This window comes from Salvelinus namaycush, chromosome 7 (assembly GCF_016432855.1).
Source record: "Salvelinus namaycush isolate Seneca chromosome 7, SaNama_1.0, whole genome shotgun sequence".
NCBI lineage: Eukaryota > Metazoa > Chordata > Actinopteri > Salmoniformes > Salmonidae > Salvelinus > Salvelinus namaycush.
Window position 1 is genome coordinate 27,204,063 of NC_052313.1, and position 18,420 is coordinate 27,222,482.

At 43.0% G+C, this 18,420-nt stretch overlaps 1 protein-coding gene across 1 annotated transcript in view; it reads right to left on the reverse strand.

The window, feature by feature from the left end:
• LOC120050686 (myosin VIIA and Rab interacting protein) overlaps positions 1–18,420 on the reverse strand; it is a 136,914-nt gene that overhangs the window by 35,031 nt on the left and 83,463 nt on the right. The window contains 1 exon segment of the mRNA XM_038997261.1: positions 5,879–6,015. Within this exon segment, the coding sequence (XP_038853189.1) occupies positions 5,879–6,015 (137 nt within the window).

Below are 18,420 nucleotides of genomic sequence, written 5' to 3' on the forward strand. Positions count from 1 at the left end.
TAACACAACGTGCCATTGGAACACAGGAGTGATGGTTGCTGATAAATGTAGATATTCCATAAAAAATCTGACATTTCCAGCTACAATAGTCATTTACAATATTAACAATGTCTACACTGTATTTCTGATCAGCTTAGGCTAAGCTGCCTGCCATCCAAGACCTCTACACCAGGCGATGTCAGAGGAAGGCCCTAAAAATTGTTAAAGACCCCAGCCATAGACTGTTCTCTCTACTACCGCATGGCAAGCGGTACCGGAGTGGCAAGTCTAGAACAAAAAGGCTTCTCAACAGTTTTTATCCCCAAGCCATAAGACTCCTGAACAGGTAACCAAATGGTTACCCGGACTATTTGCATTGTGTGCCCCCCCAACCCCTCTTTTACGCTGCTGCTACTCTCTGTTTATCACATATGCATTGTCACTTTAACTATACATTCATGTACATACTACCTCAATTAGCCCGACCAACCAGTGGACCCGCACATTGGCTAACCGGGCTATCTGCATTGTGTCCCGCCACCCACCAACCCCTCTTTTACGCTACTGCTACTCTCTGTTATTCAGACACAAGCAGGAGTGGCAGGTAGCCTAGTGGTTAGAGCATTGGACTTGTAACCGAAAGGTTGCAAGATCGAATCCCTGAGCTGACAAGGTGAAAATCTGTCGTCCTGAACAAGGCAGTTAACCCACTGTTCCAAGGCCATCATTGAATATAAGAATTTGTTCTAAACTGACTTGCCTAGTTAAATAAAGGTAAAAAATATATATGCATAGTCACTTTAACCATATGTACATGCTACCTAAATCAGCCCAATTAACTGGTGCCTGTATATAGCCTTGCTTCTGGTATTTTTTACTGTTGTTTTTATTTCTTTACATACCTATTGTTCACCTTATTTTTTTTTGAAATTGCACTGTTGGTTAGAGCCTGTAAGTAAGCACTTCACTGTGAGGTCTACACCTGTTGTATTCGGCGCACGTGACAAATACACTTTGTTTTGATTTGGAATTTGATGTTACTTTAAATGGACAAAAAATGTGACCCCGAACTTTTGAACGGTACTGTATATATACAGTGGGGAGAACAAGTATTTGATACACTGCCGATTTTGCAGGTTTTCCTACTTACAAAGCATGTAGAGGTCTGTAATTTTTATCATAGGTACACTTCAACTGTGAGAGACGGAATCTAAAACAAAAATCCAGAAAATCACATTGTATGATTTTTAAGTAATTAATTTGCATTTTATTACATGACATAAGTATTTGATCACCTACCAACCAGTAAGAATTCCGGCTCTCACAGACCTGTTAGTTTTTCTTTAAGAAGCCCTCCTGTTCTCCACTCATTACCTGTATTAACTGCACCTGTTTGAACTCGTTACCTGTATAAAAGACACCTGTCCACACACTCAATCAAACAGACTCCAACCTCTCCACAATGGCCAAGACCAGAGAGCTGTGTAAGGACATCAGGGATAAAATTGTAGACCTGCACAAGGCTGGGGTGGGCTACAGGACAATAGGCAAGCAGCTTGGTGAGAAGGCAACAACTGTTGGCGCAATTATTAGAAAATGGAAGAAGTTCAAGATGACGGTCAATCACCCTCGGTCTGGGGCTCCATGCAAGATCTCACCTCGTGGGGCATCAATGATCATGAGGAAGGTGAGGGATCAGCCCAGAACTACACGGCAGGACTTGGTCAATGACCTGAAGAGAGCTGGGACCACAGTCTCAAAGAAAACCATTAGTAACACACTACGCCGTCATGGATTAAAATCCTGCAGCGCACGCCAGGTCCCCTTGCTCAAGCCAGCGCATGTCCAGGCCTGTCTGAAGTTTGCCAATGACCATCTGGATGATCCAGAGGAGGAATGGGAGAAGGTCATGTGGTCTGATGAGACAAAAATAGAGCTTTTTGGTCTAAACTCCACTCGCCGTGTTTGGAGGAAGAAGAAGGATGAGTACAACCCCAAGAACACCATCCCAACCGTGAAGCATGGAGGTGGAAACATCATTCTTTGGGGATGCTTTTCTGCAAAGGGGACAGGACGACTGCACCGTATTGAGGGGAGGATGGATGGGGCCATGTATCGCGAGATCTTGGCCAACAACCTCCTTCCCTCAGTAAGAGCATTGAAGATGGGTCGTGGCTGGGTCTTCCAGCATGACAACGACCCGAAACACACAGCCAGGTCAACTAAGGAGTGGCTCCGTAAGAAGCATCTCAAGGTCCTGGAGTGGCCTAGCCAGTCTCCAGACCTGAACCCAATTGAACATCTTTGGAGGGAGCTGGAAGTCCGTATTGCCCAGCGACAGCCCCGAAACCTGAAGGATCTGGAGAAGGTCTGTATGGAGGAGTAGGCCAAAATCCCTGCTGCAGTGTGTGCAAACCTGGTCAAGAACTACAGGAAACGTATGATCTCTGTAATTGCAAACAAAGGTTTCTGTACCAAATATTAAGTTCTGCTTTTCTGATGTATCAAATACTTATGTCATGCAATAAAATGCAAATTAATTACTTAAAAATCATACAATGTGATTTTCTGGATTTTTGTTTTAGATTCCGTCTCTCACAGTTGAAGTGTACCTATGATAAAAATTACAGACCTCTACATGCTTTGTAAGTAGGAAAACCTGCAAAATCGGCAGTGTATCAAATACTTGTTCTCCCCACTGTATATATATATATATTTTTTTTTTTAATCGAGATGGAAAAACGCTTTCAGTGTGAACTTAAATTACTAAAACCAGCTATGAAGTACGTAGAAAAAATCATGGAATAATCATATATTTGAGAACTAACAATCACCAAAATAAAAGCTAGGTTGTCAGGGAGAATTTTCCATTCCAAAAACATATTTTTTTTGTTGGTACTTTTACCCCTTTTTCTCCCCAATTTCATGATATCCAATTGGTAGTTACGGTCTTGTCCATCGCTGCAACTCCCGTACGGACTCGGGAGAGGCGAAGGTCGAGAGCCATGCGTCCTCCGAAACACAACCCTGCCAAACACAACCCCCCCCTAACCCGGACGACTCTGGTCCAATTGTGCACCGCCTCATGGGTCTCCCGGTCACGGCCAGCTGTAACACGGCCAGCTGTAACACAGCCTGGGATCGAACCCGGGTCTGTAGTGACGCCTCAAGCGTATTTGTTTTGATATTGTATGAGCAAAACAACTAAGCATTAGCCATGGCAAAATGCATAGAATTGCAGGAAATTAGCTTTAAAAATTGCTAAAAAATTCTCTCAGCTTCATCTAGCTTCATAGAAATAAAAATTCTAACAATTCTCTACACCAACAAGATGGGGGCCTAGACTGCTTAATGGGAATTTAAACCAATATGTAATTTTAAAATATGGACAAACTATCCCTTTAACTCCATCACTTCCCCTTGAGAATAATGTGACCTTCACTCCAACATGGCTGGAACATAAATGTGAGGTATTTGTTATTTGTACCCTCCATGTCTGTCGTATGCAGTGAAAGTGAAATATGTACACGTGTGACCTACAAGAAGACTGCTGCAGAGCTTCTACGATGGATGTTGTTCTAGGGACGTGTGCGCACGTGTGTGTGCGTTCATGCGTATGTGTGCGCTTGTCCTTGAGGCCTGTGCTCTCTAGCCTCAGTGTGGCCTGAGGGTAAAGGTCAGACAGAGCTAGCACCACACAGTAAAAAGAAGACACTCTACTTAATGCTATCTAGGTTTACACAAACAGCACAATGCTATGATAACGTTCCCACAACAGCACGATAACCATCACCGAGCCGCATGCATGGTAATGTTTTACAGCACAAGCAAGACAGCCTTCACGGGGTAGTGTGGCACAATAAACGTTTATGCAGAATAACTTTATAACGTTCACACAACCACGAGATAACGTTGCCCAATCGTTACTCTAACATCCATGACCGTCCCACCGGGCAAAGACATCAGATCAACATCCAGTCATGATTGATATATGAGTTGTCAAGAAACATGAATTCAGTGATGCAACGCTGATGGAACGTGATCATTTCGACAAGGTACGGTGAAATGATGTGGAAACAATGTTGACTCAACGAATTGTGGTCCAGTGGGGTGTGAGGTCAAACAAACAAAATGGCTGCATTCCAGGCTGACTACAACGCAGATCAAATCAAATTGTATTTGTCACATGCGCCGAATGCAACCTTACAGTGAAATGCTTACTTACAAGCCCTTAACCAATAATGCAGTTTTAAGAAAATACCAACAAAAAAAAGTAAGAGATAAGAATAACAAATAATTAAGTAGCAGCAGTGAATAACAATAGCGGGTCTATATACAGGGGGTACCGGTACAGAGTCAATGTGTCAATGTGCGGGGACACCGGTGTCGAGGTAATTGAGGTCATTTTTTATCTTACCTTTATTTAACGACGCAAGTCAGTTAAGAACAAATTCTTACTTACAATGACAGCCTACCGGGGAACAGTGGGTTAACTGCCTTGTTCAGGGGCAGAACGACAGATGTTTTACCTTCCCAGGTCGGGGATTCGATCCAACAAACTTTCGGTTACTGGCCCAATGCTCTAAACACTAGGGTTATTAAAGTGGCTATGCATAGATAATAACAGAGAGTTGCAACAGCGTAGGGGGGGGGTGCAAATAGTCTGGGTAGCTGTTCAGGATTAGCTGTATTAGCTGTTCAGGAGTCTTTTGGCTTGCCGGTAGAAGCTGTTTAGAAGCCTCTTGGACCTAGACTTGGCGCTCCGGGACCGCTTGCCATGCGGTAGCAGAGAGAACAGTCTATGATTAGGGTGGCTGGAGTCTTTGACAATTTTTAGGGGCTTCCTCTGACACCGCCTGGTATAGAGGTCCTGGATGGCAGGAAGCTTGGCCCCAGTGATGTACTGGGCCGTTGCGGTGGGAGGCTAAGCAGTTGCCATACCAGGCAGTGATGCAACCCATCAAGATGCTCTCGATGGTGCAGCTGTGAAACCTTTTGAGGATCTGAGGACCCATGCCAAATCTTTTCAGTCTCCTGAGGGGGTAGGTTTGTCGTGTCCTCTTCACGACTGTCTTGATGTGCTTGGACATTGCCTTCCAGATCTCACTACGCCTGGATAGGCGTTTAACATGAGCTAACCCCATAATATGACTCAGCAGTCTGATGTCCAACTGTGCCGTCGATGGCGTGGCACACAAACATTGGTTGATGCAATGCAACGGCTACAATGTAGTCGGCCTGAAACGTGACCAATGTCATGATATCAGTTGGTTCAGTGAGTCAGTGACAGTAGCTTACCTATACCATGAATTTGGTTGTCTCTTTCCTGCTTCCTACTGCTCTCTGGTCTGGGAACATTAGTGACTCACACACAGCCCTGTCCTGAAATAAATTCTGTGTGTGTGTGTGTGTGTGTGTGTGTGTGTGTGTGTGTGTGTGTGTGTGTGTGTGTGTGTGTGTGTGTGTGTGTGTGTGTGTGTAAAAGAGAAAGCGTGGGCGTGTATGTCTGTTAGCCAATGGCTCAGTTTCTCTCCACACAAATGTCCACGTGACGTGTGGGACTGAGTGAGTGTGGTTCCTTGACGCAAGACCTTTTTCCCCCTGTAGTTGAGTTACTAACTGAGATCCATTAATGAGACGTCATAACCAACAGAGAATGTCAGGCAGTCATTGAGAAGTGGGCATACAGAAGAGAGCGATCACATCAAAAACACAACACTAGAGGAATTACACTGCTTGCGTCCCAAATTGCTTGCGTCCCAAACACTATATTCCCTATTTAGTGCACTTCTAGGGCACTGATCAAAAGTACTGCACTATATAGGGAAAAGGGTGCCATTTGGGATGCACACACCATTCCGTACATGGAAGAGACAAAAGAGAGAGACATTTCCTGTACCTGGTAGATCGGAGTAGCCTCCTCTCTCCACTATGTGATTCCTGTAGAGCGTCTTCAGAACCTTGGCACTGCCGAACCTCTTGAAGCGGCTCTTCAAGTTGTTATAGAACCATTCCAGAGACTGGGTCCTCAATATCCTGGAGAGGAGGAGAAGAAAGAGGGAGAGAGAGAGAGATAAGGGAGAGAGAGAGTCAGTCACAGGTGAAATTAAACATGGCACAGAGTAAAGAGGATGGAGAAAAAAAAGCACAAAGGAACCGGGGAAAACTTCTAATCGCGGCCGAGTCAAACTTTGGCACGGCGTCAAGAAATCCATTAAGAAAACGCAGAGTTTAATTTGATGCCTTTGTATTACCGTGGCAGAGAGATAACTACAGTTTATCCTTTTCAGGCGACGATGCGCGTTTCGTGGGAAACACTTTCCCTTGTGAACAGACGAAGTCAGGGAGAGAGAGCTGGCTTCTGTCTTGTTCTCCGTCCATGGGCTGCATCTCAAATGGCACCCTTTTCCCCTACATAGTGCAATAGGGAAACCCATAGCGCTCTGATCAAAATGAGTGCACTATATAGGGAATAGGGTGCCACCTGAGACACAGACAGCCCCTGGTGTTATGTCACGGAGTCAAGTCAAGCAGTCAACAGTCCCATTCACAGCCCCTCTCCAGCACTTTTATGTGAATAAGTGCCTTGTTAATCCGATGATCCAATGCCATTGGAGTGTATTGTGTGTGTGTGTGTTGTGTATGTTTCCGTGTGTATTGACTGTGTATTGAGGGGGTGTGTGTGTCTGTATGTGTATGTGTTGTGTGCATGCATGTGTGTTTGAATGCCAAATCCTTTTTCTCACGGGTTGGTGTGGATCTGTAGCTGTTATGTGTTTAACGGGCGCTAGCTGCTTGTCCAGACCAGACTGCTGTGGTCTGTGTGTTACGTAAGCAGTCATTTATGCTGGAGAGTGTTCTGATTTACAAAACATGAGAAAAGCGCTCGCCTTGCGCCACTGTTGCATCGGATTGCGTGAATCTCTGCCAACTTTGTTTTTAATCTCTCTCAAACCTCCGCCCGCCCTATTTAATTTCACACCAAACCCTTCTTACATACTGTTCACATAATGATGCACACGACAGACAGACAGACAGACAGACAGACAGACAGACAGACAGACAGACAGACAGACAGACAGACAGACAGACAGACAGACAGACAGACAGACAGACAGACAGACAGACAGACGTGCATAATCTGTTTTGTCATCTTATATACACTACCATTCAAAAGTTTGGGGTCACTTAGAAATGTTCTTGTTTTTAAAAGAAAAGTAATTTTTTTCTCCATTAAAATAACATCAAATTGATCAGAAATACAGTGTAGACATTGCTAATGTTGTAAATAACTATTGTAGCTGGAAACTGAAGATTTTTCATGGAATATCTACATAAGCGTACAGAGGCCCATTATCCTCAACTGGCAGCTTCATTAAATAGTACTTGCAAAACACCAGTCTCAACGTCAGCAGTGAAGAGGCGACTCCGGGATACTGGCCTTCTAGGCAGAGTTCCTCTGTCCAGTGTCTGTGTTCTTTTGCCCATCTTAATCTTTTCTTCTCATTGGCCAGTCTGAGACATGGCTTTTTCTTTACAACTCTGCTTGAAGGCCAGCATCCCGGAGTCGCCTCTTCGCTGTTGACGTCGAGACTGGTGTTTAGCGACGCTGCCAGTTGAGGACTTGTGAGGTATCTGTTTCTCAAACTATACACTCTAATGTACTTGTTCTGTTGCTCAGTTGTGCCCCGGGGCCTCCCACTCCTCTTTCTATTCTGGTTAGAGCCAGTTTACACTGTTCTGTGAAGGGAGTAGTACACAGCGTTGTACGAGATCTTCAGTTTCTTGGCAATTTCTCGCATGGCCTTCATTTCTCAGAACAAGAATAGCCTGACAAGTTTCAGAATAAAGTTCTTTGTTTCTGGCCATTTTGAGCATGTAATCGAACCCACAAATGCTGATGCTCCAAGATACTCAACTAGTCTAAAGAAGGCCAGTTTTATTGCTTCTTTAATCAGAACAACAGTTTTCAGCTGTGCTAACATAATTGCAAAATGGTTTTCTAATGGTCAATTTGCCTTTTAAAATTATAAACTTGGATTAGCTAACACAGCGTTCCATTGGAACACAGGAGTGATGGTTGCTGATAATGGGCCTACAATAGTAATTAACAACATTAACAATGTCTGCACTGTATTTCTGAATAATTTTGATGGTATTTTAAATGGACAAAAGTATTTCTAAGTGACCCCAAACTTTTGAACGGTAGTGTATGTTACCCCTCACTGCCCTGATGAAAGTAAGAGAGTGTGTGGGAGAGAAAAAGATAGAATGTTGTTTTGTGTGTGCCAGGCAGGAATGAGTGTGTCTCTCTATGCCAACCTGAGACGAACCAGGTACATATAGAGACGGGAGAAATGGGCACACTGCTAATGGAGGATCCTGAGTGCCCCTGAAGGACATCGGGTTTGTAGGCTCTCATCCCTCCCTCTGTTCTCTGTGTATTTATTATCTATCCTCCTCTCCTGCCAAATGTGGCCGGCTTCCTTAATTCACGCCCGGGGTCATCCATGTAACGGTAATGGCTGCCAAAAGCGAGCGAGAGCGCCCAGATGAAAAGGCCCGGCTGTTTTTTTAATCTCTGGCTGCTTGCTCCTCACTGCCGCAGCACGGTCAAACAGGAAATAAATAAATAAACTAGGAAGAGAACCAGGGGAGAAATACTAATGGCTTCTGTGCGAACTCAGAAACGAAGAAAAGGTGGCCTAAAGTGACACAGAGGTATATTGAACAACAGGAATTATCCCGTGGGCTGTTTAGTTAGGTGGTAGAGTTAGGCCACACAAAATGACATCAATCTTGCCCACAGCGGAATCGAGTGGTATCCAGGAGGCTACGACGTGAGGCAATTTCACCTCGTTAGTGAAATGTGAACGTGTAATTGTTGATTAGGAGGTTGAGACCTCGTTTGTCACGTTGCTGTGTGGTGACTTTGGACTAGAAAGGCCAGTGCTATCACATCCATGCTCATGCATATTTAAGTTCTGCATCAGTGGGCTCAACGTGCAACAGAGCAGCCCTCCACTACCCTGCGCCTGTCACTCAAGACAGGTAGTGAAACAGACGGGTGAGAATGCATAGTTCAGGTCCGGCATCTGCTCCTTCTCTCCTCCTCCCTTACAGGCTACTTAAACGTCAAGCTATCCACTAAACTAACCCTCCAAAATTAAGTCAGTACAGTAACCCTGTCAAATTAAGTCAAATTAAGTCAGTATATCAACCTCTTCAAATTAAGTCAGTACACTAACCTAATCCTCCTAAATTAAGTCCGTACACTAACCATTTTTGTGAGGAGGAGTATTTTCGGAGAGGGAAGTTTTGTGATCTATGGAACATAACATCTTGTGTGTTTATCCGATATGAGGAAGAATCAAAAGTCAGAATTTGGGAAAGTGAAGTGGATAAGGGGAGGAGGTTTCGGTTGGCAGCCCACTGCTGTAGTACAGCAGATTTTGGCAAATCCATATTCCATAATAAGGTTAAGAAATTCCACGTTTCCTGCTCACATGAATAAGGGAGCGGCATTCCTTTGGAGTGTCTCTTCGTCTTTTGGTTTCTTGGTGCAGAATTTCCCTGCATTACTCCCTCCTCACCCCCTTGCCTTGGAGCTTGGGAGGGAAAGGTTTCCCAACCTAAACGTAATATAGTAAACGAAAATCCGGGACACTCAAATTAGTATGATACGGTACATTTGGTATGGTATGTATTCATTTGTGGATGTCCTTCATTCATTTCGTATTATACTGTATGTTATGAATTACAATTGGTATGATGTTACATGTTGCAATTCATACATATGTTATGGATTTGCAATACATATGATATGTTACAAATTCCAATTTGTTGTTACTAACGTTAGCTAGGTGGCTAATTGGCTAACGTTAGCTAGGTTAGGGGCTAGGGGTTTAAGGTTATGGTTAGGGTTAAGGGTTAAATTTAGGGTTAGGAGTTAGGTTAAAGGGTTAAGTTTAGGGGAAGGGTTGTCTAACACGCAAAGTAGTTGCAAAATAGCTAAAACGTAGTAAGTGGCTGCAAAGTTGCTAAAATGCTAAAGTTGTCCGTGATGAGATTCAAACAGGCAACCTTTGGGTTGCTAGAAGCTCGCATTAAACGCCCCACACATCCATCCATCCACCCTGACCAACCACCCTCCTTTCGTTTTTGCCCTAATAATCGAAGTAATCTTCTGTCCTACATAACCATACCTAATGGAACATTTTAGTTTACGATGTTACGTCTAGTCGATGAAACCAGGCAGGCATCCCTCCCCCTTCCTCACCTATCTCGCTCTCTCTCCTCTCTCTCATCCGATCAATTTGCACATATAAATGCGATTTAAATAAAATATGTATGTGAAGTGCAGAAAAGAAGCCCCTCTGTGGTTCTGCCAAGCTCCCACTTCCCCTGGCAAAAGAAACTATTACCATTATTGACTTTCTGAGGCTTCTAATGAATCAGTGTGCTTTCTGTCAAGGGTGTGGTGCAGGGAGAGAGGAGGCGAGGGGTGGGGGCTGGGTAAAAACAGTGTTTCTTTAACATCAAAGATCAAATAGAATCTCCGCTCTGAAGACCTTACAGAACATCCCTCCATTTAATGAAAGAAAATGCTGGTGAAATAAAGCCAGCCTGTGTTTTATGTTTAGTGTAGGGGTTTTGAAGTTTGAGGAGGACATCTTAAGGAGTTTGCTGTGAAATGTTTGAACAGTGTTTGTGGGATCTGACCATTTCAATCACAGGATGTGTCAAAACGTCATGGAAGGTTCAAGTTATGTGTCGAAACACACTCCCCCCCCCCCCCCCCTGTCTGTTGAAAAGCTAGAAAAAAAGTTTACTATTTTTGTGTGGGAAAATCTTACAAGAAATGTTACACATTACATTTTTTTGCCATTGGGTGGAAATGTAATTCAATAAAACCAATTCCATTTCCAGACACAAAAACAAATTAGTCCAGACATCCTTTTACTGTGATTTGAATCATAACCAGACAGCTATAAGCGCGGCACAACAGAAAAGGTGAAAATGGTCAGCATTAGACTCTGCATTTCACTAACAAGAGAGAATATGCTAAATGTCTGATTTATATAAATCCTTATGTAATATTGTTTGGCTCTAAATGTACATATCAGAGGTTAGGTCTGAGCCTGGGAGCAGCAGCTATTCATATTAATAAAGTTAAGTGATGAGAATTGTAAATGCTATTATTCAACAACAAAAAATCATCCTCCCATCTGCTATAATCCAACCCTCCCTCTCTCTCTCTCTACTGTGTGTGTGTGTGTGTGCATGCATGTATATGCAAAGACACAGACAAGAGGGGAGTCCATCACTAACCATTATGAAGCAGTATGAGCTCTCTCTGCATCTCCACTACATTAAACATTTTAAAAAATTATAGTCATTTAGCAGACACTCTTATCCAGAGTGGCTTCCTGGAGCAATTGGGGTTAAGTGCCTTGCTCAAGAGCACATGAACAGATTTTTTCACCTAGTCGGCTTGGGGACTTGAACCAGCGACCTTTCGGTTACCGGCCCAATGCTCTTAAACATTAGGCTACCTGTCTGAACGGGAAATCTCAGACACTGACAGACGACCGATAGCTCAATCTCATCCCTAAGAAAGGCATGCCTGCTAAACCATCACAAACAGTGGCATGGCCTATTTTAAGGGCCATCACATTAGACCCAATCTAACACATTTCAGATTCTCTTGTGGCCCTCAATGTAAAGAAAGCGTTTCTGGCCACAGCTCTGTAGGAGATCCGGATCGACAAAGTCCACCATGAGAAACATTGCAAACCCTAATCCCCAGAATAGAAATCCCACAACAGACCCAGACAGGGGATCAACACATCATCCTTTCCCCTGAGAAAGGGATACTATCTTGGGCCATCACAGGCAGTGAAGTGGCCTGGCCCTGCTGGTTCAGTATAAGAGGCGAACACTTGAAATATCCTTTAATTCAGCGAGCGTGTTCAGTGCAGAGTCCTAACAGGAGAGGCAGGTGAAGAGGTAGATGACACCAGGCAGACAAACAGCACTGAGCCCCTCTAGAAGCTAACCTCCGAGTGTGTGTGTGTGTGTAAATATGCGCACGCACGCACGCACACACACACCCACCCACACATCCCCTGGCCGGTTTAGAGGGTCCAGGGTGTTCTGTCTTGCTCATTTAACTCACTTGTGTCTTAAAAAGTCTAAATATAGGAGCAGCACATCCTCACTTCTGCTTAGGCACCGCTAGGCAATTCTCTCACTCAACCGAACGCTCATCTTCTCTCTCTCCTTCCTTCCCTCCCTTCTCCCCCCTCTCCATTGACCCCCTAGCACTGAAACTGGCCATGGCAGCAGCTGAGCGAGCCCAGGTCTGCCTCCCAAATGGCATCTTATTCCCTATATAGTGCACTACTTTTGACCAGTGCCCATAGCAGTGCACGATGGTACCCGGCCCATCGTCACTTCCTGTTCAACGCGGAATGATGGAGAGCTTGGTTTTGTTGTTTTGAAAGTGATTGGAACGTTTTTTAGTAGTTAGCTAACTTTTTAGTTTGGATCCCGCGATGCAGTTGGCATCAGTTGCTGGGACTTCTAGTCTCTGTCCAGTGATCCTGCCAACCAAAGCCGGGTCTCAGGAGCTATTTGGCGTAGCAGTTAGCCTAGCTGCTAGCTAGCTGTCCATCAAGCTAGTGGGGTTTTCTTGAGGGCTTGAACACAGATCGCGACATGCTAGTGATTTTGGCTGGGACCATGGATTGTCTCTGGTTTGTGGCTGTCTAGATCCCTGCTGTTTGTTGTTTTCAAATCTTCCCTGTGACCTACCCTGTCTGGAACTGTGAGGAGAAACAGCTACCATGACAAAGACCAAAGCCGGTGGGAGTACCATTGACGACAGTGTTGTCTCTCTATCACACGTAAAGGATCTTTTAAACAAACAAAAATAGTTCTACAAGCAGTTGTTACAAAAACAAGAAAATAGCTTCAGGTGTTTTGTCCAAATACTGGTGGATTCAACAAATAAAACAATGGATGACCTGACCAGAGAGGTCCAGGACCTGAAGAACAGTTTGCAGTTCTCCCTGGGTCAGCTCGATGAGTTGAAACAGGAAAACGGCAAGATTACATCAATCTGCAAGTCATTGAGAGAGGACATCAGTTCTGTGTGTGAATCCATAATAACAATGACAGAGAAATCTGATTATCGAGGGACAATCAAGGCGGAACAACATGGTTGTGGACAGAATTCCATAATCTCTACATGAGACCTGGAACGAAGTCTGAGGACAAAGTGAAGGATGATCTCTGAGAATGATCTCTGAGAATTTGAAACTGAACCACAGGAAGATTGAGGTGGAGCGTGCCCACAGGACTGGAAAACCCACCACCGGCCCAGGTGACAGGCCCAGGCCGATAGTGGTCAAGTTCCTGAGGTTCAAGAACAAGGTAGATGAGCCAAGAACTTGAGAGGAACCTATATCTGTCACGCCCTGACCTTAGTTCCTTTTTTATGTTTGGTCAGGGCGTGAGTTGGGGTGGGCATTCTAGGTTTTTGTTCTAGGTTTTCTATTTCTATGTGTTTGGCCGGGTGTGGTTCTCAATCAGAGGCAGCTGTCTATCGTTGTCTCTGATTGAGAACCATACTTAGGTATCCTTTTCCCACCTGTGGTTTGTGGGTAGTTGTTTTCTGTTTTGTGTGAGTACCTGACAGAACTGTTACGTTTTGTTCCACTTTTGTTTTTGTTTCAGTGTTCAGGTTATAATAAACATCATGAACACGTACCACGCTGCGCTTTGGTCTACTCCTTCTTCTTCAGACGAACATCGTTACAATATCTTCCTCATTGAGGACTATCCTGAAGCTGTTTGCCAGAAGAGGAAAGAACGCTGCACTTGATGAATTTATGAAATTGCATCTTCCAATTATTGATAAACATGCACCTGTTAAGAAAGTGACTGTTAGAACTTAATTCTCCTTAGATTGTTGTGGAATTGAAAAACTGAATGGTTGAAAGAGAATGGGGCAAAAGGAGCAGCTAATAATTCTGGCTGTACATCTGACTTGCTGACTTACTGCAAATGTAGAAATAATGCGACTAAACTCAACAAAAAGAAGAATAACTGTATTATGAAGCTAAGATCAATGACATAAAGAATGATGAAAAACAACTTTGGAGTACTTTAAATGAAATTATGGGTATAAAGACAAATTCAACTCCATCTTTCATCAAATTAGATGGCTTATTCATCACAAAACAATTTGATGTTGACACATTTTTTGTGATTACTTCACTGACAAAGTGGGCAAACTTAGGCAGGAAATACCAACAACGAAAAGTGAGCTATCGTATTCATGCATAAAAAAACTAATAATGAAAGAAAAGCATTGCAAGTTTGAATTTTGTGAAGTTAGTGTGGGAGAGGTGGGAAAATGATTGTTATCGATCAATAATGACAAACTTCCTGGCATTGACAACTTAGATGGAAAGCTAATGAGGATGGTAGCTGACTCTATAGCCACTCCTATCTGTCATATCTTTAATCTGAGCCTAGAGGAAAGTCTTTGTCCTCAGGCCTGGAGGGAAGCCAAAGTAATTCCACTACCCAAGAGAACTACCCAAGGTAAAGCGGCCTTTACTGGTTCTAACAGCAGACCTATATGCTTGCTGCCAGCTCTTAATAAACTGTTGGAAAAAATGGTGTTTGAATAAATACAATGTTATTTCTCTGTAAACAAATTAGAAGGGCACTCAACATGGACTGCACTGACACAACTGACTGATGATTGGTTGAAAGAAATTGATAATAAGAAGATTGTGGGAGCTGTACTGTTAGATTTCAGTGCAGCCTTTGATATTATTGACCATAACTGTTGTTGAAAAAACGTGTGTGTTATGGCTTTTCAACCTCTGCCATATCGTGGATTCAGAGCTATCTATATAATAGAACTCAAAGGGTTTTCTTTAATAGACGTTTCTCTAATGTCAAACATGTAACATGTGGGGTACCGCAGGGCAGCTCTGTAGGTCCTCTACTCTTTTCAATTTTTACCACTGGCATTAAACAAAGCATGTGTGTCCATGTATGCTGATGATTCAAACATATACACATCAGCAACCACAGCTAATGAAGTCACTGAAACCCTTAACAAAGAGTTGCAGTTTGTTTTGGAATGGATGGCCAGTAATAAACTGCTACTGAACATCTCTAAAAATAAGGGCATTGTATTTGGTACAAATCATTCCTTAAATTCCAGACCTCAGCTGAATCTGGTAATGAATGGTGAGGCTGTTGAACAAGTTAAGGAGACTAAATTACTTGGCGTTACCTTAGATTGTAAACTGTCATGGTCAAAACATATAGATTCAATAGTTGTAAAGATGGGGAGAGGTCTGATTATTTGACACCACACTCCAAAAAGCAAGTTCTGCAGGCTCTAGTGTTGTCTTATCTTGATTGTTGTCGAGGCGTGTGGTCGAGTGCTGCATCTCTTTATAGATATTATGCATGCCATTCTCTCTTGGCTAAGAGTTGAAGAGAGACTGACTGCATCACTTCTTTTTATAAGAAATGTTAATGTCTTGAGAATCCCAAATTGTTTGCATAGTCAACTTACACACAGCTCTGACACATACTTATCCCACCAGACATGCCACCAGGGGTCTTTTCACAGTCACACAATTCAAGAAAGGGTACAATATTATATAGAGCCATTATTGCGTGGAAATCCATTCCATCTCATATTGCTCAAATAAACAGCAAACCTGGTTTAAAAAAAGCAACACCTCACGGCACAACGCCTCGCCCCAATTTGACTTAGATAGTTTGTCTGTATGTATGAAATATGTAGGCTACATGTGCCTTTAAAAAAATATTTTTATGTAGTTCTGTCCTTGAGCTGTTCTTGTCTATTAATCTTCTGTATTGTGTCATGTTTCATGTTTTGTGTCGACCCCAGGAAAAGTAGCTGCTGATTTTGCAAAAGCTAATGGGGATCCTAATCAAATTCCAATACCAAATAGGTTACCATTTTTTTTTTTTTTTTGGGACACATCCCAGGACAGACTGTTTATATTGGGCCCAATCGGAACCTAAATCCATACAGGTAATATGTATTGAGAGAGCAATTGGATATGAGATAAAAAAGTGAATGGGAATAAAGAAGTCAAAAGCCTCCTTTCAAAGTATCCATCACAGTTGGTCTGGGAGAGGCTGCACATGGTGTGAGATTGTGAGAGCGGTGAGTGTGCGTGTGTACATGTGAAGCGAGCATCTGTTGAAGCAAGCGGTGCAGAACAGCTACGAGGGGACAAAAATTGTGAGAAGTTATATGGCAGTAATCTTTTCCGTTGTCCGAGTCTCTTCCCATTAATTCAGTATGTGGCTAATGATAGCCACGGGTAACGCTACCCTTGTTTAGAGCAATGACATCTATTGAGGCGAGCACAGCAGCAGCTGAAGACACAGGTGTCTGAGGAATTAAACAAATCAATGGCCACTCCAAGAACATTTATAAAAGAACTAGCATGACCACGCTAATAATACAACATTCTAGTCAATCATAAAGTGGGAGGAGGTCAAAATAAATGAAAAAACTATCCACCAAATCTATTCATTTTAAAATGTTGACTACTTCTCCTTGCCAATATCATACATCCTATGGGAAAATAATGTTCTTGTATTCAAACATATAATGTCGGTCCCTGGGGTCGTTTGTTTCGCCTGGGCAAGAAAAGGTTGAAGACCCATTCATAACTGTCTCTGACCTTGCATTGTACCAGTAGTACAATGTCGCTCAGAGTTAGAAGGTTATTCCTGTGTTAGAAAATGGCCGTCCTCTTACTGAAACCTAACACCTTAGCCGGAAAATGTAACTGGCTGGAAATGAAAGGATTTGAGATTACATAACTGGCAGGCTAAAAAGGCTTCTGATTTCAGAATACTCGAGAAGGAGATCCATGCCTTGTGGAAATCCCAATAAGCACAACCCAATCACAAGCCCAATGCTTTGACGCAATGTCACCTTGCTTGTTTCATACATGGCACACCTAAAGGTTCTATATAGAACCCACAAGCTCAGGTGCTTGTGGAGGCCAGGTCATCTGATACAACACTCCATCACTATCCTTCTTGGTTAAATAGCCCTTACACAGCCTGGAGGTGTGTTGGGTCATTGTCCTGTTGAAAAACAAATGATAGTCCCACTAAGCACAAACCAGAATGGATGGCGTATCGCTGCAGAATGCTGTGGTAGCCATGCTGGTTAAGTGTGCCTTGAATTCTAAATAAATCACTGACAGTGTCACCAGCAAAGCACCCCCACACCATCACACCTCCTCCTCCATGTTTCACGATGGGAACCAGACATGCGGAGATCATCCGTTCACTTACTCTGTGTCTCAAAGACACGGCGGTTGAAACCAAAAATCTCAAATTTGGAGACCAAAGGACAGATTTCCACCGGTTTAATTTTCATTGCTTGTGTTTCTTGGCCCAAGAAAGTCTCTTCTTATTATTGGTGTCCTTCAGTAGTGGTTTCTTTGCAGCAACTCAACAATGAAGGCTTGATTCACGCAGTCTCCTCTGAACAGTTGATGTTGAGATGTGTGAAGCATTTATTTGGGCTGCGATTTCTGAGGCTGGTAACTCTAATGAACTCATCCTCTGCAGCGGAGGTAACTCTGGGTCTTCCTTTCATGTGGCCGTCCTCACGTGAGCCAGTTTCATCATAGCGCTTGATGGTTTTTGCAACTGCACTTGAAGAAACTTTCAAAGTTCTTGACATGTTCCCGATTGACTGACCTTCATGTCTTAAAGTAATGATGGACTGTCATTTCTCTTTGCTTATTTGAGCCGTTCTTGCCATAAAATGGACTTGGTATTTTTTCCAAATAGGGTTATCTTCCGTCTACCACCCCTAACTTGTATACCACCCGATTGACAACTGATTGGCTCAAACACATTAAGAACAAAATAAATTCCAAAAATGTACTTTTAACAAGGCACACCTGTTAATTGAAATGCATTCCAGGTGACTAACTCATGAAGCTGGTTGAGAGAATGCAAAGAGTGTTCAAAGCTGTCATCAAGGCAAAGGGTGGCTACTTTGAAGGATCTCAAATATAAAATTGATTTTGATTTGTTTAACACTTTTTTGGTTACTACATGATTCCATGTGTCATTTCATAGTTTTGATGTCTTCACTATTATTCTACAATGTAGAACATAGTAAAAATTAAGAAAAACCCTTGAATGAGTGGGTGAGTCCAAACATTTGACTGGTACTGTATATGTTGGGGTCAATTGAGGGTGGATAAAGTTCATGGAAAGTTAATGAGTGAGGAAGGAGGAGTGCAGAAAGTTTACATTCTGTCAAAACATGGTATTGCTAAATCTTATGGCTCCTAAGGAGGCAGGCAATTGGCAACAGTCTGGCTTCAGTCACTGATA